The sequence below is a fragment of the Lepisma saccharinum genome, chromosome 28, assembly GCF_977018435.1.
Source record: "Lepisma saccharinum chromosome 28, izLepSacc3.1, whole genome shotgun sequence".
In the NCBI taxonomy this organism is placed as follows: domain Eukaryota; kingdom Metazoa; phylum Arthropoda; class Insecta; order Zygentoma; family Lepismatidae; genus Lepisma; species Lepisma saccharinum.
In genome coordinates this window covers 13,927,136-13,950,041 of record NC_139256.1, presented here as the reverse complement: position 1 = coordinate 13,950,041, position 22,906 = coordinate 13,927,136, and the positions used below count along the sequence as shown (strand labels likewise).

The window sequence follows — 22,906 nt, the reverse complement described above, 5'->3', positions numbered from 1 at the left end:
GGCGTTTCATGCCAAAGAAATAGAAGAGAGAAGTATGATAAGATTAGTCCCATGGCGCATTGTCTTTGGGAAATTGTTCTTTTATTGTAATAACTGAAATTTAACTGGTTAATATAATAGCATTTATGCTATTATAGAAATTAGTAGGCTTTCAAATCATTCCTTGAAGTAAATATTTGTCTTATTTCAGTGCAAATTTTGTTCTTTTTCTCTCGTGACATTTGTTGATGGACAATTATGCAGCTGAAGTAAAGAAAAGTCGAACTAAAGGCGACATTTGTATTTTCGTGTTGAAGTTTCCAAATAATCTTTCACAATGTAAGTATATATTTATTTTATGAAATACGTAAGTATTTGCAAGGTGGCAATGTGTACTGCTGCATGTGTATGTTTGTAACATTACTCTCCATGAGATAAGATATGAGCTCTGATAGCCCACAACAATGAAGAGGTCGAGGAAATTGATTTAAGTGAAATGTCCAATCATAGTATTCTCGCCGATGCGTAAAAAAATACTTATTTTTTATGTGCAACCAAAGGATATCTAACGAATATATCCAAATTCCTTCTATTTGTTTTCAAAGTTAACTACTTATGTAGATATATCAACTGTTTCATACGAGGCGCATTTCCGGTGCTCGTGAGCCGGTTATAGGCAAGGGGAAAATCGGGGAGAGTTGAACGCTTATACTAAAATATGGAATAAGAATTAAACCCATTCATTTTACGGATGATGATGAGTAAATCCAAATTGCCAAATATCTCTGCAATATTTAGCTTGATTTTTGAGGAATCCTCCTTCAAATCTATTGTTGTTATTGCCTTATTTTTTAAATGATTAAGATAGCGCAACACGCTACGACGCCAAGGGTCCAGGATGGTATTGGATGGTCATGGTATTCTTTGTGAGTGTCCCTTCATCATTATCATCACTCCTCATCTTCGCGATTAGCCAAAAGTGGTAGAGATGCGAAGGAAAATAAACCAAATGAAACAATCCATTTAATTGACATAGTTAAGACCAGACCATTCACCCACTGTACCCCTTCGATAATTACTTTGATTTATTTTAGTCGACAGATTTCGATGTTTTACGTAATACAAAATTGTGGTAAAAATACAATTTACTATCCGTCTGACACCTATAACTTCTTCGTTTCGTCAATTTTTGACATTCGTACTTACCTATCTGCTCCGCGGAACATTCCTTAAGGTGTATTGACTTTTTTTGATCAAAGTAATTGCAATTTTTCACATTACGAGTACTTCTTTCTCGTAGTTTTTTCCCTTGCCTGAGACACAATATGGCGCGTATACTTTCCTACTTAATCACGCGTCATGTTTGTGTTTTGTCGATTTTCATTCGTTATGCAGTGTTTCAACCTTCGGAACCCAAGAAATACCAGTGAACAAAACTCATCTGATTTTTTTTTTTTTTATAACTTTTCTTCATTGTTTTACGAAGAAAATTGTAATGTTTAATGACACTGTCCGTGAATAGTTTTTGGGGATATCCATCCTGGAATCGGTGGGAAATTTAAACTAAAAAATTATTTTTGTTTGAAATTTTTGAGTCCAAATTTCCCACGGATTCCGGGCTCCGCCCCTGGGGTGATTGACCTACCACCCGCTACCACAGCCCAGCCTCCGCACCGCTCCGGCTGCCTAGCTTTATCTATAGAGTCCCTGCTAAAGGCATGTTAGAAATTGGCCAAATGATCCCCAAGCTTTTAAATTTGAAGAAATCCGTTTCCAGGATACGGAAAACTTACCTGAATTTCACCACACATCAACGACATGTCATATTAGCCATACACCCACACCTCGTTCCTTCTAACGAGTAGCTTACATTCACTGCCACATTTTCGATTCCTTTCCTTTCTTCACGATCCCGTGTTCAATTAAATTTAAAAATCCATTGGATCTTCCACACCCTGTACAAATTTCACCATGCATCCACGACACGTCATGTTTCTAACTTTCGTTGCAAACACAGACTGTTTGAAACACTGGATACCCAATGAACATGAACAAAACACAATCACGACGCATGATGATGTACAAAGGTGTACGCGCCAAAGGCTATTGTCCGTCGGAGAATTAATTTTCAACAAAGAACATGAATTTCCGCTATGAAACATTCCCACATCACACAAAACACCTTCCAGATGTTAGACAATGCTACAGGAAGTTATTACCGTAAGTAGTTTCTTGTGTAAAAATGAATAAATCTGTCCGATGTATAGTGAATTAGTACCGGAATATGTCGTAAATTGCTGTCAGCTCCGGAGCGAATGGAGAATATAGAGAATGTCTCCAATTTCGTTTATTTTGGTATACTAACTAAATTTGGCCTTCTAATCATGAATCTGTTGTTAAAATGCGGGTCTCACGTGTGGAAATAGGGAAAAAAGCTGATATAAGTGGAATTTCTTTTTTTTACAGCTGTATCGGATTGTTTTAGGAACAAAATTTGGTACATTTCTCGTAAGGGACAGACTGATTTCATCAAATGTACAGGGGAAATTACTTACCGAATGCAGTTTCTTTATACTTCTGGAAGTTCGGGAAGTGTTTTCTCGCATCGTTTATTGAATTTTGTCGGTAAATCATCTATTTTTTTATATAAATGTGTGACCGATGCATGAAAGCTCTTGCATCCATTTACTTCCAGGTGGATGTAGCCTGTGTGTAATAACGTAATCCCGGTCAATGTTTCCAAACGTGTTTTTGTAACTGAAGAAGGTATGTTTCCGCAAATGGTTTGGGGGGCTGTGTGTCAATGGTTCATGGGGCTATGCGAGAATGGTGTGTGGGGCTACACATATTTTTTTCGAAACAAATTTTTAACTATTGTAACCTATACGTGACCGAACCTAACCTTACCGGAAATGATTCTTGGTGCTATGTATGAATGGTTCGTGGGGCTATGCATCAATGGTTTGTGGGGCTATGTAGGTATTTTTTGGGTGCAGTGGGGTGGAAACACTGCATGCCGAGTACGGTAGTGAAACTGTGACCGCCATTTTGTATGTTACCGAAGGCAAAAAAGAAACTAAGAAAACTTACTTGATATGTCGCAAATAGAGCTTATTTCCATGAAATCACCGAAATGCCACCTTCAGCAATGTTTCTCAATGCAGAATACGTAAGTACGAATATTCAAATGAAATGAACTAGCAAATTTCAGCCGTCTGTCCCTTACGAGAAATTTACCCAAAATTTTAACTAAGCTTGCCTAACCTAACCTTACCGGAAATGGTTTGTGTGGCTATCCATGAATGGTTTGTGTGGCTACCCGTGCATAATGTACTGATTAGAAGGCCAAAAATAGTTAATATACCAAATATTAACAAAATTCGAGATCCTTTCTTACCCTAATCTTACCGAAAATGGTTCGTGGGTAAATGTTTTGCCAATGAGCACTAGCTTCCTCACTGCACAAGGTGCCATTTTTGGAGAAGAAGTCTCTAACACCGTTGCCAAACTTACCTCTAATCGAAGTCTGCATTCCACATGCTCTTCTACCTCATTCAAGTAACGAAGCATCAATTAATGCTCTGCAAGTAACGAAGGAACAGTGTGGCAATGCTGTAGAGAGTACAACGAATGCCAAACGTCACTTGTTCATATCATCAAACATGGTTCCTATGTTTCTGTATGGAGAATGATCGCGGTAATGAAGAACGTAATTTTGCATCATATACAGACGTAAGTGTACAATTTTTTCACGTGACCCCCAAATCTTAACTCCACATACATTACCAGGACTGCATATTTAGTGAGTATAAGAAGTAGGAAAGAAATTGGAGACATTCTTCGTATTCTTCATTCTTACCTCAGCTCCAAACTAGGGATGGCCAAATGGATCCGGATCCAAAAGTTACGGATCTGGATCTGAAAATTCCGGATCCGGGTCCGAAGGTTTCGGATCTGGATCTGCGAATTTTAGGTTTGGAGTAGGGATGGCCAGATCCGGATCCTAAAATTTTTTGGATCCGGATCCGTTTTGCTATCCCACATGAGCGCTTCTTTGGAAAGTAAGAATGTGTTTATAACATATTGTTACCTGGTAATATACATTGCTCCCTGTTTCTTCCTATGCCATATTTACGTGGTTTCGAGGTCAGATCCCCACTTCAATTTCTCCTCATCTTGACATTTGAGGGGGTGGTTTGCCCCCTAAAACCGTTTTTTAGCTGAAACACAATAACACGTACTTCTTCCTTTGGGTCCCTCCATACACCTTCCAGGTTTCATGGAAATCGGAGGGGGAGACTTAGACCTTCCTTGTAAGTGTATTAATTACAAATCGTACGCACACACACACACACACACACACACACACACACACTATATATATAAAAAACCTAAAAATCCTAACCTATCAACACTAACATTATAGCTGCTGTTGTGGAATATTGTGTTGGGTGCTGTATTCACTTGCACAAATCCTTCAGGCTGTCCTGCTTCACAGTAAGGTAACAGAGGTATTTTACTTCACAAGAACATATTTCCACAAGCTAAAAACCACTGAACATGTTCATAAACAACATAATCTTCATGAACTATCCAAAATATTTCACTTTATCGAGGGGATGCAGGGGGTGAAGAGTACTGTTAAGGCCATGCATAACCATTTCTTATATTCAACCTTACACAAAATACATGGAAAATAGTGACAAATGATTTTTCTGTCCAGTTTACATGTTCTTTGCAGCTCATCTGGAAATTTATATAATATACTAGGGTGAATCAAAAATTAAGGTACACCCGAACCATGTTCCTGTACTATACTGCAGGAGGCCTTAGAAAGAGCGCTTCGCGGGCTAACAGCAGACGTCGCTCGCACACTGTTGACGATACTCTCGTATCGTCTGCTCCTCAGCCGAACAAACTGGCCGAGGTAGCAAGAAGCAGGGGTCACTCACCCTTCCAGAAGGCTGCAGCGAACTAGCTGTGGCAAACGGACTCGCTCATTCACTGACGTGATTGGTTCTCACAGACACCCCCCGTATTGTATTCTGCTCCAAGCCCACGAAGCGATCTTTTTAAGGCCTCATGGAGAGAGAAAATAATCACGCTTGGTGGCAACACTGTTTGGAATGTTTGCTTCACACACCAGAAGCAGCCGTGCTTCAGCTGGTTTAGTGTGCGAGTAGTCACAGTGTGAGTATGGCATGTCGTGTTGAGGTGGCATCCAATATTGAGGTGCACTCCATCGTCCAATTTTTGTGGGTACAAAGGCATAATTGGAGTGAAATCCATCGCCAAATTGTCGAGATGTATGGTGAGAATGGGATGACATGCCCCATGATCGCAAAAGGGTTCCAGATGTTCGAAGAGAGAAGATTGAACGTGAACGACGAACCGCGTGTTTGGTGGCCTGCAACTGTGAACGCTATCGACAACGCGGAGCGTGTAAATGCAATCATTGTTGCTAACTGCAGTGTGACAATTAAAGAGATTGCAAGTGAACTGAACATATCCTATGGTAGTGTGTCTATGCTGATTCGTGATCAGGTGGTTTATCGTAAACTGTGCTGGGTGCCGCGCTTGTTAACTGACGGGCACAAAAGTCAACGTTTTGATTGATGCTGCGCTCTCATTTCTTCGTCGTTATTCCATGGATGGTCCGCAGTTTCTGAACAAAATCATCACAGGAGATGAGTCCTGGGTGCACCAATACACCCCCGAGACAATGAGGGCATCCATGGAATGGAGACACAAGGATTTGCCACCACCATGAAAAGCCAAAACCTGTCCAATGGTTCGAAAGGTCATGCTGACGATCTTCTTCGATTCCGAATGCATTGTTTACAGTGAGTTTGTGCCCCGAAGAACAACAATCAATGCCGCAACATACTGTGAGACTTTAAAGAAGCTGAGAAAAGCCATTAAAGATCGAAGGCCCGGAAGATTGAGTGATGGGGTTGTTGTTCTTCACAGCAACACTACCCCCCATACAACTGGTGTCACACAGGATTTACTGCAGAAATTCAAGTGGGAAGTGTGGTCTCACCCTCCCTATAGCCCCGATTTGGCACCCTGTGTCTACTACTTCTTTTCGGTCCTCTCAAACAAAACCTAGGGGGTCAGTGTTTCACATCAAATGAGGAAGTGCAGGAAGCATTCTCAAAGTGGTTCAAAGAAATTGGATGGAATTTTTACACACAAGGAATCCTAAAACTGGTCACACGATACAGAAAGTGCTTGGAACACCTTAGTGACTATGTCGAAAAAGTTAATGCATTTTGGTCCAATAATTTTTTTTCTTTCTAATGTGTTTTGTTTGTTTTTACAGGGGGGTGTAACTTACCTTTTGATTCACCCACGTATTTCATTTTTGCATTGTAATTGCCAAAATACTGCATCTCTTTTGAATACATCCGAGACATGTTTCCACATGAAAACAACACTATACCTCAGATAGGGAGAGGCACCATCAACCAAATAGTCAGTACAAAGGAACTTTCCAGGGACTTCCTGATTGTGTGTTGGCCTGTAATCAAGGGGTCCTGGGTTCGATACCCGGTGAAGGCACATTGCGCAGTGGTTCGGATCCAACTGTAAACCGTAGGTCCAGTCCTGATTAGCCTATCTGCATAATAAAGTAATAACCAGTGGCACAACAGCCCGTGAGAGCCAGGGGCTTCCTACAGACTGCCGGCCAGTGGGAGAGATCATTCAACTAGTTATGGGCTGGCATGCGGTTAGCACGATAATCCCCCAGTCATTGTTTTAGGATTCTATGATCAGGTTACGCTACTCATTCGTGGGTGGGCACTGGTCCCATACACAGGCTGAAATCTCAGGAGAGAAGTAGTTATGCCTTTCCACAGGAGACTCGAACCTACATGCATTCTATAGCCGCAGCCTAAAGCATGATGCCTTAGATAGACCGCACTACATGGTGGGGACATCTGTGCATAACGGGGACTTAAATCAACAATTCAAACAAACCAAGAAATTTTTGACATATTTTACATTTCATTTTCTTGATATCTATGCTGTTAAAAAGATGATTTACATCAGTTCCATTTTAATTATCTACTATTAAAAGTAATTGAATACATGCGGAAAAGTAAGGTCACTATGTGGGAATCTTCATAGTACATACGGTTTGTTCAGGCACTAATATTCATATCTCTACACAGCAACCTTCTTGGTGGGGTGGTTAGCACAGCATGCCATGACACCATAGATCCCTGCCTGGACATGGGTGTTCTTTGTGAGCATCCCTGCATCAATCATCATGCATCCTCATTGTCGTAATTAGCCCAAAGTGGCAGAAATACCCTAACCCAGTCAAATCTGGGCTAGAATCTACTTGCCATCCTTTTTTCCTTTTGGTGGTAAGTGATGGGGGTTCACAACACTGCAGGCTCGTGTCTGCATCTGCGTTGTAAATGTGTATGCTTCGCTTGTTGGTGTTCGGAGTGGTGATTGGTTTTTTGCGTTCGTTGTGGCATTTCTTTTGGTAAGTACTTTTTTTTTTCTCCTTTCTGGTTTCTGTTCACGATAGCCACATGAACCATTCACGTTAGTCCTAAAAACCATGCACGGGTAGCCCACGAACCATTCATGGAGATGAGGTATTCCTACGAGGTTAGGTTAGGCCTGTTAGGTTAGGTTCCATTAGCACTCTAGTCATCGAAAAATTCCCTCCGTACGTGCAATTCCGCATATCCGGACAACAACGGTTTTTCTCGATATCCTCCTACACGTTGTTTTTCCTCGCATCAGGACTGACGTTTTTTCATTCCTTATACAATAAGCTTTCCAACGATATATGACACGTATTCCTTAGGAAAAGCATCTAATATAGACTTATACCAAATCTGTGTAATGACACAAGCAAAAAGTATTTAATTTAATATCAACGTTTCAGTTGTACTCACTTTTTTTCCCTGATGAAAATCACAACTAAAACTGAAATGTTACTTAAAAGCAGTTTTTTTACTCGTTTTATTTATGTGGATTTTAATATTAGTAACTATACTGACACCGTGCCTTATTTACCTCATTGCCTCCTTCATGTAACGTAGCTGCAAAAATGTTTATTTTATTCTATTTCTTATATTTTTCAATTATATACATTTATAATATTCCATTCTATGTATACTTAAAAACAAATAGCATAACTATATTAATTCATGTAGGGCAAAAAGCTGTTTTTGTGGTAAAGACACTTGTAATCTTAATTGTAACGCTACTTTAATAATAATAATAATAATAAGGACTTGTCCTCTGCACTGAGCAGCGAGTGTTAGATATGAGTAGTTGTATTATTTTCTCTGCACTACCTAGACTCGGTAAGTTCTGTGTATCCTGATTGTAGCAGCCCCGTCTAGTTGGCTGCACTTTTTGACTCGCTTTGACTCTCTTTGCACCAAAGCATCTAGTTGGTTGCACGGTGCAACACCGAGTCGTCTATTTCGTTGATTTGGAGTCAAGTAGTGTATTTGGTGTCTACACCGGCACTACCTTCCGGATCAGTGTATGTTTGGTGTATGGTCACGTGGTGCGTGCTACCTAATCAAATGACCGTTCAAAGCAGCAGACGGGCATTTGTTGATTATTCTGAACTTGAACACCGCTTTCTGTCTAGTTGGCTGAACGTCATTTCCTTGCACCACCCTGACACTGGACACACCTGCACTGCACCGAGTGTCAAAAAGTGCAGCCAACTAGATGGGGCTAGCGTATATATGTAATCATACTACTATATTAACATGGGTGTGTGTGATATTTTGTTAATTACCATGTGCTTCTTTTTTCTAGTAAGGGCATAAAAAGTAAGTGTGGCAACATGTGGCATGAAGCGAGGAAGCAAGAAAGGAAAATACGAGGGATGATGGTGGATTACAAAAAGAGGGCGGAAAGAAGAAGAGAATATTATGAAAAGATTGTGAGTATTTTTCTAAATCTAATCCAGGTACTCAAAAACAATGCTTTTTCATGTGATTCTTAGCTGTTGGTAGAAATTTCTTTGAACCATTGTTGGACCTTGATCAGTTCATTGTAGTGAAAGACGAAACAATATTAAGTTCAGAGCCGCCTCGATGGCATAGTGGTAATTCTGTTGGTGACTGTTCCGATTGTTTTATGATTTTTTAAAATTCTCCTAGCAGGATGATTAATTATAGTAGAATTTTGGCAATCATTGTTACATGAAATTTGAACCTTCCTTAAAGTAATGAGCACTGTTTGGATTTCGAGGAAAAAAGTATTTATGTTTGAAAGAAAGAAGAAAAAACCTTAAAAAGTACTTTTTGCAGCATTCGCGCTTTCCATGGACAACACATTCTCCATTGATAGAAGCGACAGTAAGTATCCTAAACTAAATAGGAACCTTTATGAAACCAATCAGCAGAGTTTTCATTTTGAAACAGTCCAGTTGATGGGGAAAAATAAGATGTTCGGGGTACCTTGCGCAAAACTCCCCGTTTCGCATGCCTATTCCTCTCTTCCTCAAGGGTCTACCTTATTGCACAATCTTGTTTTCTTGTCACTGGGGAATACTATTATTTTTAGGGCGTAAGGTGTTAGGTTAGGATTGGTTTTCTTAGCATAAGCACTACATTTACAGTGTATTTATGTTAAGAGTACCAAACCTAACAGATCTAACCTAGCACATAGGCATTCTTCATCTGAACGCAAAGTTGTCCTCGGGTTGTGCGATATGGAAAGACCCTAAGACGACAGTAAAGAAATGGCTGTAGGCAAGTACAGAATTGTGTAGAAGTACATATATGTAAGTGAAAATGAATAACACTGTGGTCTAACACTGTGGTCTACCAGTGAAGAAAGTCAAGAAATTATGCTTGTGGTGAAGAATTTTTGCTGTTTTTTTTTACAATATAGTGAATTTACATTGTTATATACCTGTGCTGGGATTTGATAATATTTAAAATCTAAAATTCTATTGAGTTGTGGTTAAGATTTTTTCGCCTTGTTTCTTAAGAATTACATTCTTCTGTGTGTCAAGTTTTGTAAAAATATTAAAGTAATTTGGCCATTCCCCATCCAGGATGAAGTCTGAAGCATTAATTTTTACATGCATTAATATTTAAAGAAAGTCTAAATTTCTCGTTAAAGTACAACTTCAGTTTTCTTCTTTTCTCTTTGTGTTAGCGATTTTCCATTGAATAATCTATTTTCTTAATTTCCAACTATACCTGGGGGGGGGATTAAATACATGTTTAGAAAAATGGAAAGAAAGGTTGTCACCACCCAAGTATTTTCCCATATAATTTAGATTTGGATTATACCACTAGTCCTCTACAATTATCTATACTATGGGCTGACAATTTTACTACCTTTACTTATTAAAATATTTAGCAGAGTCAGAGGCCTTTGTGGGAAGTACTAAAAGTAAATAGCATATTTAACAATTTATTAAGGAAACAACTACTAGAAATTTGTATTATACAACAGTAGTAACTTTAACACTAGAAATTTTCCAGTAACAAATTTAGAATAATGTACATATAACAGTTGGGCTGAAAAGTTCGTGGGCTAACATAGTAAAAAATATTTTTTTGACAAAATTCGATTTTATTATTCAATATAGTTGCCTTTGAGGGCGATACAACGATTATAGCGGTCATGCAATTTTTCGATGCCATTTTTATAGTACGATTTCTCTTTAGCCTCAAAATAGGCCTCAGTTTCGGCGATTACCTCTTCATCAGTGCTAAATTTCTTTCCAGCGAGCATTCTTTTAAGGTCTGCAAACAGGAAAAAGTCACTGGGGGCCAGATCTGGAGAATATGGTGGATGGGGAAGCAATTCGTAGTCTAATTCATACAATTTTGCCATCGTTTTCATTGATTTGTGACACGGTGCATTGTCTTGATGAAACAGCACTTTTTTCTTCTTCAAATGGGGCCGTTTTTTCGTGATTTCATCCTTTAAACGCTCCAACAACGCTATGTAATAATCGCTGTTGATGGTCTGGCCCTTTCTGAGGTAATCGATGAATATAATACCATGCGCATCCCAGAATACTGATGCCATAACCTTGCCAGCCGACTGTTGCGTCTTTCCACGCTTTGGATTCGGTTCATCACGTGCAGTCCACTCGGCTGACTGTCGATTGGACTCTGGAGTGTAGTTATGGAGCCATGTTTCATCCATTGTAATATATCGACGGAAAAATTCGTGTTTATTACGGTTGAATATCGCTAAACATTGCTCCGAATCATCAAAACGTTGTTGCTTTTGATCGATTGTGAGCACGCGCGGCACCCATTTTGCACACAGCTTTCCCATGTTCAAATATTCATGCACAATATGTCCAACACATTCCTTTGATATTTTTAAAGTCTCAGCTATCTCGATCAACTTCACTTTACGATCATTTAAAATTATTTTGTGGACTTTTTTGATGCTTTCGTCGGTAACAGCCTCTTTGGGGCGTCCACTGCGTGCATCGTCTTCGATGCTCATTTCGCCTCGTTTAAATTTAGCAAACCACTTCTCAACGGTTGATTTTCCTGGTGCAGAGTCCGAATAATGTTTATCAAGCCAAGCCTTGGCTTCAACAGTATTTTTTTTCGCCAAAAAGCAATGCTTTATTAACACACGAAATTCTTTTTTCTCCATTTTTTAACAATAACAAAAGCTGCTTCACTCACAATGCTATATCTCGCGAACTAATTATCCGGCAGCTGTGAAATTTATACACGTATCTTTTGAAGGTTAGTACTAAGTAAAAATCACATGGATTTAATTCTAGTAACGCCATCTATGAGTCAGCCTACGAACTTTTCAGCCCAACTGTTATGTCCGATTGACATTATTCATTCAAATTACAAATATAACCAACCACATTTCATACAAGGCAAAATAAATGTACCGGAATCAGATTGTGTTTCCCATTCCTAATTGAGATTGGTTCAACGTTCGGTATTGTTCTTCCGTGGAAAATATCTTAATCAGTAATTTTGAATAGGGAAGTTCTAAGTTCTAAATCTAATTGGATACATATGAACATGATTAGTGAATATCGGTCAAATCTGAAAGGACCATCTGCGTAATGGTAGCATTAAACATAGCCTAACTTAATAGTGCACAAATAAAACTAATTAACTAAATGAAGTAATATGAATCTTAGATTAGACTTAAATATATTATAATTATACTACCAGTACACAGATGATGACTTCAGCAGACCGATTCTACCAGTTCAAGGTAGAGCTACGAGATGTGAACCCAACCGCTGCCAGAGTAAGAGAGAGAGAGCTCCGCAAGCCACGCGAGAGCCTTCCCTTTCCATAGTCACATGGGACGTATTACTTCTCCGACAAAAGGAAACAATCAAAAAACGAATTGCACACAATCTGACTCCTATTCCTTTGCGAGCGAGGAATAGCGTTACAAGGTCAAGATAAAGTTGTGAAAAAGTCAAGAATTTTGGATTTGTTATTTTGATAGACACCCTATAATCGCCAAACTACGCAGTATGTGTTAACAGACGTAAATAAAAATTGAACCATGTAAAAAAATGCATACGTTGCATGATGAAATCACAATAAAACACAAGTCCTGGGGGTCGCACATAGTTGTTTGAATCTCACTTTGTGACTGGAAGTACTACAATTTGTAATTTATAATTACACAATAAAGCAATAGGCAGCAATACTTGATGCAGCCACCATGAATTATATCTCTAATATTTTGGACTTTTTGGAAGTATTGCTTATTAAAATTATGGTTGCTTGTTACAGGATGGATAAAAAACATGATTTTTATGATTTATTTATATTTTAATCAGATTTTTTTAAAAATGCACGCTTAAAATTGCTTGTATGTTTTTTGCTGCCATATATGTAGATATGTTTTTTTTTATATAGTAAGGCTTTTTCTGTTAAATATTTGAACAGTTTGATTAATGCAAAAGAAAAGATATGTCAATGTTTCTTTTTCTGTTTCTGATACTATACATATGAACATACCATGGAAATATTTGTTGAGTGTGTTAATGAAAATGATTTCGGTAAATTTTCTTCCACTGAAAATAAAACATTATGGATGAACTACAGTATATAATTGTAACTTAAATTTTTTTGTAGTCTTTGTAGCTTTATTTTGGCAATTTTTTAATGATGGTTTGCAAAATATAAACTGCCATGTTTATTTACAGTTTAATGTAATGACACTATTTGCAGTTTAACATGATTAGTATTTAGTTTGCTAATTTTGCCCATAAAAGTTATTGAATTTTAATCAAGAGATATTTAAGTGTGTTTACATATTAGATTTCCTTTCATATGAGCTTCACCCCATCAGTACATATATTTTGTTTCCTTTATTTTCCTTTTTTAGAGCATAATAAACTCCATTAAATGATTTCTAGATTAATGTACTTTCACTAAACGTGATTCTGATATTTACATAAAATCCTTATATACAACATTCTATAAATTATTCATTTGAAGTGATTTAAATAAGTGATTTTTTTAAAAAAAAATCACCTGATTTAAATTGGAATTTAAATCAATCCACCGTGACTTGTTATATTGTCTGTAAATATCAGGTTATTTATTACTTAATTGGTGTTAAACAGAATATAGTTGTATACACACACTTAAAACCAATCATATCTAATACAAGACCTTCATCAAGAAATATACATAATGTTCATTTCCTATTGCATAGTTGTAGCGATGAGAAGGATGTATGAATGTGTCAGTATTCGTATGACCAGTGTTTGTCCAATTCATTATATTGCGGAGCACTTTCACTACCTATTTTTATTTAAAACAAATATAGTATGAACCCACATAAAGCCAATAAAATATATAATAGAAAATGGAAACTCTGACAGCATTAAACCCAACACTACTAATCTAAAAAAACTAGTATAAAATTACTGTAACAAAGTCATGACATGATAAGTAGGCCTCCCCGATGGCGCAGTGGTAGCGTCGTCGCCTTGTAATGAAGGGGTCCCGGTTTCGATACCCGGTGGAAGCACATAGTGGTTCGGATCCCACTTTAAATAAACTGTAGGTCCAGTCCCGATTAGCCTTACTGTGCATAAAGTGGACTTAAAACACCAAATCAATCAATCAACATGATAAGTAGTATGACCCTCTGTGAGCTATTAAAAAAGAAATCATATGAAAAAGAATCTTCATAAACAATTCAAAATTTTCCACTTTCGTTGTGTGCATATAACTGATCACCAGCATCATTCATGAGGATTATCATTTCATTATTTTCAGAAAGCAGATCCCACCCAGTTTTTGCAGCTTCATGGAAGGCCGTGTAAAATTCATCTTGACCCATCAATAGCTTTGGCAGCAGACAGCCCAGCTAACATGTAAGTAATAACATTAATAAGTGCAATTCATTTACTTAAATAAACTTGTAAGGTTTATTGTACTTTTGCTGCTTCATGAATTGAAATGAGGTAATTTGAGTGATTCCAAGTCTTTTGAAGGACTTGAGTTTTCATAACGAATTCTGTTCCCAAATATTTTACTTTTTATATCATTGATTACATTTTGCTTCATCTAGAACGGCAACATACAAGGTGTTTTTGGAAAAGTCAACATTTTTCTAATAGTGCACTAAAGGTAGGTTCTAGAACAAAGAAAAATTGGGCAAACAAGAAATTTTAAATTTGTTGTGGTCAAATATAGTTCAGTTTGATATACAGGGTGTTACTGAATATTACAGTAGAAATTGTATATTAAGTACTCTAGGAAAATATGTCCTGTTTTGAAATGTTTTCATGTAGAAATCTACTAAAGTAAGAATCACGAACCTTCCGACCCTCTGTAAACAACCGTCTCACTACGAGTAAAGTATCACTCCGTGCCAGCTGTTCGTGAATGGTGCGGCCATCATATAGCTGCTCACTCGCAACCTTTAATTTTACATTCTTATTTTAACTGATAATCTACACATTGAAGTATAATAAATTTTCTACAAGTGATTAAATACGTGTTCAAGAATGAACATATTTTTCTACGCCAAAAGTTCAATTTATCTGACACTGGGTTAACAGATCCCCCTTCCCCCCTCCTCTCTCAGTATGACAGCGCCAAAGTTATACAAGAGAGTGAGAGATTCGTTTCAGTAAATTCAAGCCTTTTGGTTTTATTGCTTCCACTAAATTATTGCCCAACATTGTTGACATGTAGAGTATTGTGTTCTCCTTTGTGCAACAAATATACCGCCAGTTTTAGCAGAAGCTAAACAAAGATAAGCCGGTTAATAAAAAGAAATTGTTTATCTTTCTCTCTGTTTCTCGTGCAGTAGAAAACAAGACGACGATAATATGCACATTATTTACGCATGTCTCATGCAAGTAATGTATTTTCTTACCTTAATTCAGCAGTTCCTTTTTGAACTTGAGGCATTTTCGGCGCTAGACATCATCCTGTCAGAGTATGGTCTGTCAAATTTACTTCCCAAAAAGGAACTCAACATGGCACAAAAGGCGATTTAACGTAGACTGCTAATATTGGGGAGATCGTCATCAATCATCACTATCAACATCTTCCCCACAGTGGACAGAACGACTCTTTGATTGAAAGAATATGAAAGCACCTCGTGCTGTATTGCGCTTATCTCAAAATTGGTGTACTTGTTTATACGAGCAACAATGTGTTTTTTTCGCGGGACTCGCAACTTGACCGGTCGTTTTCCTTTCTTTCACCACACCGAAAACACAAAGATGGAGACACACAATTACACTTGGACACCAACTTCACTGCTTGCTCAGGATAGCACCGACACAACGTCACATAAACGTTAAGAACAACCTGCTTCTTGCCACTTTTCAAACGGCTGTATTTCCTAAAGACTCTGAAAACACGCGAGACCTTCCTGCTCGCATGGAAGTCGCCATGTTCGAAACTGGCGCTATTTTCTTGCTGTTCACGTGATCGATTGTAATTTATACAATAACCACGTATTATTATTATAAACAGAAACCATTAATGAAAATATATTTTAAAATGTATAATCCAATGTAATTTACACGTTTTTCTTCCATTAGCGTGCTTTCATAGAACGGACTACATGATGCGGAAGAAATCCGTTATTAGGCTGTTGCCAACCTCAATACTTCTCCTAAGTCAAGTACAGAAATGGAAGGGGTATGTCGAATGTCGGCATATGACAGTGTGATTTCACGTTGTCAGTGACAATCCTCCGGGGATGGGGAGGGACGCAGGAGTCGATCTATAATCCAGAGGTGTTTATTATCCGGATGGGGACATCCTCACAAAGGTAAAGTGTTCCCCTGTGCATAGCACCACGCCATGAAGGCGTATAGGGGGTGTGGGGGTAACGCCCCACACTTTCTTGATCCGGTCGTGAGTGGGGGTGATGTGATCAGCATCACGCCCCTGACCGCCTTTACCCCCCAGGGTTTCCCCCAGGTACCCATGTTATTCGACGCTGGGTGGGCGCCGGGGCCGCTTTCACCGTTAGAAAAGTTCCCGGATTTGAACCGGCCGGGGATCGAACCCGGGACCTTGAGCATGGTAGTCAGACGCGTTACCGACTGAGCCACCGCGGACATCCTCACACTCCGGAATACTTTTGCGGGTGAAGGAGGGCAGGCCGTAGGGTGAGGGAGGTTGATTTAAAATGAACACCTCTCAACAAGAGAAGAAAAATGTGACAATATTTAAAAATTCACCCCCAAATATGCATTTTATTTTATATGTAGCGTACAATAAAATGTGACTGCTTCAAAATATGTCTGTATTCTACAGTCTTCTTTCTCCACTTTTATGCTTCTCTAAGTTGCCATCTTAGTTTCCCTTGGTGTCTTTGCTGCATAATACAGCATATATTTGAACGGGAAGAAAAGGATATACGAGTGTGTTTTTTGATGAAGTAACTTTAGAGATGATGAAGTACACTCTGGAGGATACTGGAATGTGTGACATTGAGGTGTAGATCGACCACGTTGTGACACACACATTTGTCATTAGTTACGAGACGATGAGGGATAACTTTCAACAGGTCATCAGTAATACACTGCTTATTCCGCATCTGTTGACAAATGGAATGTTATAACACCTTGTAGGCTATGTGGATTATTTTTTTTCATAAGTTTGCAACACTGTTAGGGTACACGTGCTTTTGTTTACAGAAGGTCTTAAGTTCTATGATTCTCACTTTAGATTAATTGGCTATTGGAATTTACCATCAATTTTTGGGTTGTGTTAGATAGATATTAGGATTAATATGTATTATTAAATTTTAGTATAATTACGTATTATTTATGCTGTAAGAGTCATAATTTTTCATAACAAATAATCCTTTCTTCATTATTAGTTAATTTATGGCAAGTGTAAAAACTCACCCCTGATACCCCAACCTAAGTCAGTTTTTGTTCAGTTGTCCTTCTCATTATTACTTGTAATGTGTGAAGTGAAATTTCTTGGATTTCCAAGTTTGGTGTTTAGCTAAAATATTGTGACCTTCCCAAATGACTTTGTCTGGAAAATTTTGGTTCGTGGACTGGAAGAGTCAAGGAATTTTGTTTTTGTGAACTGGTAGACACGCTGACATATCTGTTGCTGTAAAATGTAAAATTAGGATAACTCTCTAGCCTTCTGAAACCCGAAGGTTTATGGCTGCAGGAACACACCATTGCATCTGTCCTCATGGGCAAAATAAATCCAATGTTTTCCATCCTTACCGATTTCCTTTAGGTCCATTTCAACATTATACCTCCCTTTGTCACATTGTAATCAAGGGGTCCCAGGTTTGATACCCTACGTAGTGTTTTGGATCCCACTATAAACTGTAGGTCCAGTCCTGATGAGCCTTACTGTGCATAAAGTGGACTTAAAACACCAAATCAATCAAAAACATTATACCTCCATCTTTGTCTTGGCCTCCTTACAGGTCTCTTACCATCAGGCTTCCCAACAAGAATCGTGTAACCTTTTCTTTTTTCCCACATGGCCTGCCCATCTAAGTCTTCTTGATTTAATTATTCTAATAAATCAGGACACGAATACAAATTATGCAGTTCTGAATTATGTAACCTTCTCCTCACCCCTTTTAGGTACAAATATTTTTCTAAGGATTTTATTTTCAAATACTCTTAATTAATGTTTCTACAAACAACATAATATGGAAGTGCATATTACTCACTATCAAATATAAAAATATAAATACGTTAGATAGTATCGAAAATTCACAACTTACATGAGTGAGTCTAAATTTATCCAAATGATGTTTCGGAGGTCAATACTTCCTCCTTCAGGTCCACATTAATATCTAGACACCAAACATGGTGTCACGTAAAAAAGTGTTGTGAAGGAATATAGGTTGAAGGCACGGGTAAAAAACACTTATAAAAGTTTCCAGCTTTAACAAAATAAAAGTTCCTGTGTTATTAAAAAGCCACAGGTCCCCTTGTGTTGCATAAGAACTGCTAGAATAGAATATAATTGCTAGGAAAGCGGAGAGAGTTGTTCGAAAAGAACTAACTAATAATGCCAATGAGAGAATTGAAAAGAAGAAGCTACAGAATGATTGAATTTGCTATGTCGGTATTCCCAATCTTAAAGGAATTTTGGAAAATAATGGAAAAAGTGATGAAAGGATACAGGGTTAAATGTGGGGCGAAAGTCTCGTAACGTTGAAAAGCATTTCACGGAATATAAGAAAGAAGGGGGGTGGAACAAAGAAGACCTGGAAGGGCCAAAAGGGGTTTACAGAATTGTGTGTGAATGCGGGAGAGAATATGTTGGACAACCTGGTAGGAGCATGTGAATCTGATGGGGTGAGCATGATAAAGATATTAGGGAAGGAGTTCCTAAAACTAGTCTCGCCGAACACATTATTGAAAGTAAACACAGAATCATAGAAAAAGAAGTTATTAGGAAGATTAATAATAAATTGGACAGGAATGAATATGAAGCCGCACATATATGCACCGGTAATGATAATCAGCTCAATAGAGACGACAGCAATTTAGAAGAGGGGTGGATTCATTTCTTGAAAAAAATGGGATAAAGCCGGTAAGGATTATGCCGAGTTGGGTTTTCATGTCACCGCCGAAGTTTCTGGAGCTGCAGGAGGGGAATGTGAATTTTCATTGCACTCTACGCGTGAAGACTGTTACCCTTACGCTTTGCCCTGCCTCATTGTCTGATAGGGGTTCTTAGGCAACACAAGGGACCTGTTTTTTAACCTTTAGTTTTTAATATGGGCTTTTTAATAACCCAGGAACTTTTATTTTGTTAAAACTGGAAACTTTTGTAAGTGTTTTTTACCCATGCCTTCAACCTATATTCTTTTACAACACTTTTTTACGTGACACCATGTTTGGTGTCTAGATATTCATGTGGACCTGAAGAAGGAGGAAGTATTGACCTCCGAAATGTCGTTTGGATAAATTTATATTCACTCACGTAAGTTGTGAATATTTGATACTATCTAACGTATTTATATTTTTTTATTTTTATTAATGTTTCTCTTTTAATGTAAGGGACCAAGTTCACATCCATATAATACTATATATTTTAACATTTAGTTTCTTAGATATTATGTGAGAAGATAAAAGTTTATAAAGAGAAAAGTAAAATGCACGAGACACTTATCCATGTGAAAATACTATGGCATATATTTACAGGATGCCATGGCAAGGCCACCAGGATACTCTAATCGATCGATTTGATGTCCGTGCCCATCTTGACCACATTCCAGAACACCACAACAAGGCTGAGGTACAGCCGACTGAAGAAGAAGCCTGGGAGGAGAGACAAGCTAATTACGAAAGATACAGAATACTTGTTCAAAATGATTTTCTGGGAGGTAAGAATATTTGTCATGCTCCATAACTTCCTGACTGCAGGTTCACAGTTGGAAACTGATGTCTGAAAATACTTAGTCATCCTAAGACCATATTATTAATAGTAAAGAATCTATTGAAAAAAGATTTCTCACGGTTGTACTGGTAGACAGTACGGAGATAGGATAAGACATGTTACTTTCTATGGGAGTGAGGTTTGTTCTGTCTGTACATTTTACGTTTTTTGAATTCTGCTACATACACATTTAAAGGCCTCTCTAACGTTAGGTGTAATCAAGGTGTCCCAAGTTCGATACTACAGAGCACATAGTGGTTCAGATCCTACTTTAAACTGTAGGGTCAATCCCGATTAGCCTTTCCATACATAAAGTGAACTTAACAACCTACACATGTAAGTACTATTTTGAAATCCATGAAGAAGCTAAGTGACCTTAGTGAGGTGAAATATTGGAATGTAACCATTCGAGATGTCAAGGCAAATACTCTTTTTAAATGTATTATCATGTTGGCACGTAGTGTGATCCAAACAATAGTAAAGAATATGTTTCTACATTTTAAGAGTCTTGCTTAGGTATTTTTCATAGAAAGATATGTGACATAAATTAGGGCTGTGCTGAGTAAAGACTACTTTTATATGTAACAGATGTTAATGGTGTATTGTTGATAAGGACCAATATGAAATTCTTGTCGAATCCCTTGGTCCCCCTTTACAAGATAACTTTATTCTTTCCATTTTTGTAATATTTCTGCTTCAATTAAAATGCGAGCCTATAAAGTGGAGAGATCTTATAGCGTTTTAGTGTTATAGCATATTCCATAGATAGAATTGGTCATCATTTTCTCTTCTTGTGTAATGTAACCAATCAGAAGTGAGGTTTACGCCACAGGTGCAAATGTAATGGTGACATAAGGTGATGTAAACAATGTACTACTTCACATTTTTAGAAGCCAACCGAGAGGAAGAAATAGATTCAAATCAGTAAAATAAATAATAATAACCCATGGCTCTACAGCCCGTAAGGGCCTTGGCCTCTCTCCCTACTGCCAGTCTCTCTCCCACAATCCTACCTAGAGATGTGGAGATCTTCAACTGGTAATGGGATGATGTGGGATTAGCACGTCGAACCCCCAGCCGTTGTACGAGATTTCCGAGACCGGTTACGCTACTCACTCATAGCTCCCCAATTTTCTCACGTAGGAGATTTCCGAGACCGTTTACGCTACTCACTCGTAGCTCCCCAATTTTCTCACGATAGTGGGTTGCCACTGGTCCTATACACAGGCCGAAAACTCAGGTGGACTCGAACCCATGCCGTCCCGTAATCTGAGTCCAAAGCACAGCACCTTAGACCGCATGACCGCCGAGGAAGACAGATACAAATCAGTGGCACTCCTTAAATATGTACTTGATAGCGCACACAATAGTTGTATGGAAGAATACATTACTTGCTTTGCAAGTGCAAGCACTGGTTATGAACATGAATATGTTAATATATAGTGAGATTGATGGTTATTTAACACTATAAGTAAAGAAGGTGCTCAATTGCAGTTTGTTTCACAGTGTCTCTCTAATTAAATAATCATTGTTATCTCTTAAATTATACATTGTCCTCTTTGAATTTACTACTTGTTTATTGAAAACCATGTCACTCAGAATGCCTTCATGCTGTATATATTACATATAATTTTCTCCGCACACTTTGCAATCACAAATACAAACTGGGATGATACATAAGATGCTTCAGTGTAAAGTGCTGTGTGCTATTAAAAAAAAAAATGCTGTGAGATTTTTCTCTATCCATGTGGCAAAACTGCTAAAGGTCCATTACTGCCAAGAAATTATGTACACTCCTGTTCAGATAAAGTGGCACATATAACAACTGTTCAACTTTATGTGAACAGGAGTGTATGGATAATGGACTTTAAACAAACTTAAGTGGAACACTGATAAGGTGTCCTGTGTTGAATCCCTATTGGAAGAAGATGCCCAATTGTCCAGTCTTGATTATCTGAACCTAAAGTGGACTTATAACAAACTGTCAAATTGACGTATGATGAAAATAATAGAACATTCTTATTTAGTAGTACAATAAGTAACCTATGGTGCAACAGCTCTTGAGGGCCAAGGCCTACCCACCAACTGCTGCCCTCGCTCCCGTCAGAGGTGGGAGGGAGATCACCCAACCATTTACGAGGTGACGTGTGGTCGGCATGACACGTTCCCGGTCATTGTAGGTTTTTCATGCCTGGGTTACGCTACTCATTCGTAGCTCCCCAATTTCCTCATGGTGGTTGGTGGCCAGCGGTTCCATACACAGGCTGAAATCTCGGGAGAAAAGTTGTTACGCTTCCCCCAGAAGACTCGAACCAGTGTGTGTCCTGTAGCACATAGACTTCATGGACTGTGGGACAACGATACAATATGCATTAAGCTCTTCAAATTAACAAGAAAACATAGGTAAAAAAATCACTGCATGTATTTATTTAAAAAATGTAGGTAGAGTTTAGTTCAATATTTATTTCATGGTGCTTCCTTCTTACAGTGATAGAAGAGAAATTCTTACATCAAATTTACTTGGAGGAACAGTTTGGCCCGATCAATAAAACAAAGGAGGATGAGAAGAAGAAGTTGGCTGAAAAGAAAGCAGCCATAGCGTACACCTATGAAGATAGTGCACCACCAGAAGATGATGAAAAGGATAAAGAAGAAGAGGAGGAGGAGGAAGAAGATGATAGTGACATGGACTTTGGTTAGTACTGTTGGCATAGTAAGAAATTTACCTTGTACTTACAAGTTGTTTGTTTGTTTGTTCTTCTGATTATTCTGAGTATTGTTTTTTCTGTTCATCCTGCAAACAAAATTAAAACTTGTGCTTGCAAGTGATTAAACTCCAAATCATCATTGTAATTATTTAGAACCATTTCCATGTCTTGGATTTTAAGAAATTAATACATTAATAAAAAAAATGAAAGAGGTTTTCTAGTGTGATGCTAATGTGTTCTCCTTGTAATCAATGGATCCGGCTTCGATACTTAGTGTAGGCACATAGCAGTTTGGATCTCACTTTAAACTTTAGGTAGAGGCATGGATTATTCATGGAA

General features: G+C 38.1%; 1 protein-coding gene across 3 annotated transcripts in view; it reads left to right on the top strand.

Annotated features, from left to right (window-relative positions):
- Positions 1 to 237: 237 nt before the first annotated feature.
- The window catches only part of LOC145980996 (uncharacterized), a 91,750-nt gene continuing 69,081 nt past the window's right edge, over positions 238 to 22,906 (top strand). For all 3 annotated transcript variants that reach the window (XM_083114091.1, XM_083114090.1, XM_083114089.1), the window contains exons 1-5: positions 238 to 318; positions 8,785 to 8,911; positions 14,235 to 14,332; positions 19,625 to 19,806; positions 22,348 to 22,554. In XM_083114091.1, coding sequence (XP_082970217.1) covers positions 8,813 to 8,911; positions 14,235 to 14,332; positions 19,625 to 19,806; positions 22,348 to 22,554 — 586 coding nt within the window. In that variant the 5' untranslated portion in view covers positions 238 to 318; positions 8,785 to 8,812. The remainder of the gene's footprint in view (positions 319 to 8,784; positions 8,912 to 14,234; positions 14,333 to 19,624; positions 19,807 to 22,347; positions 22,555 to 22,906) is intronic.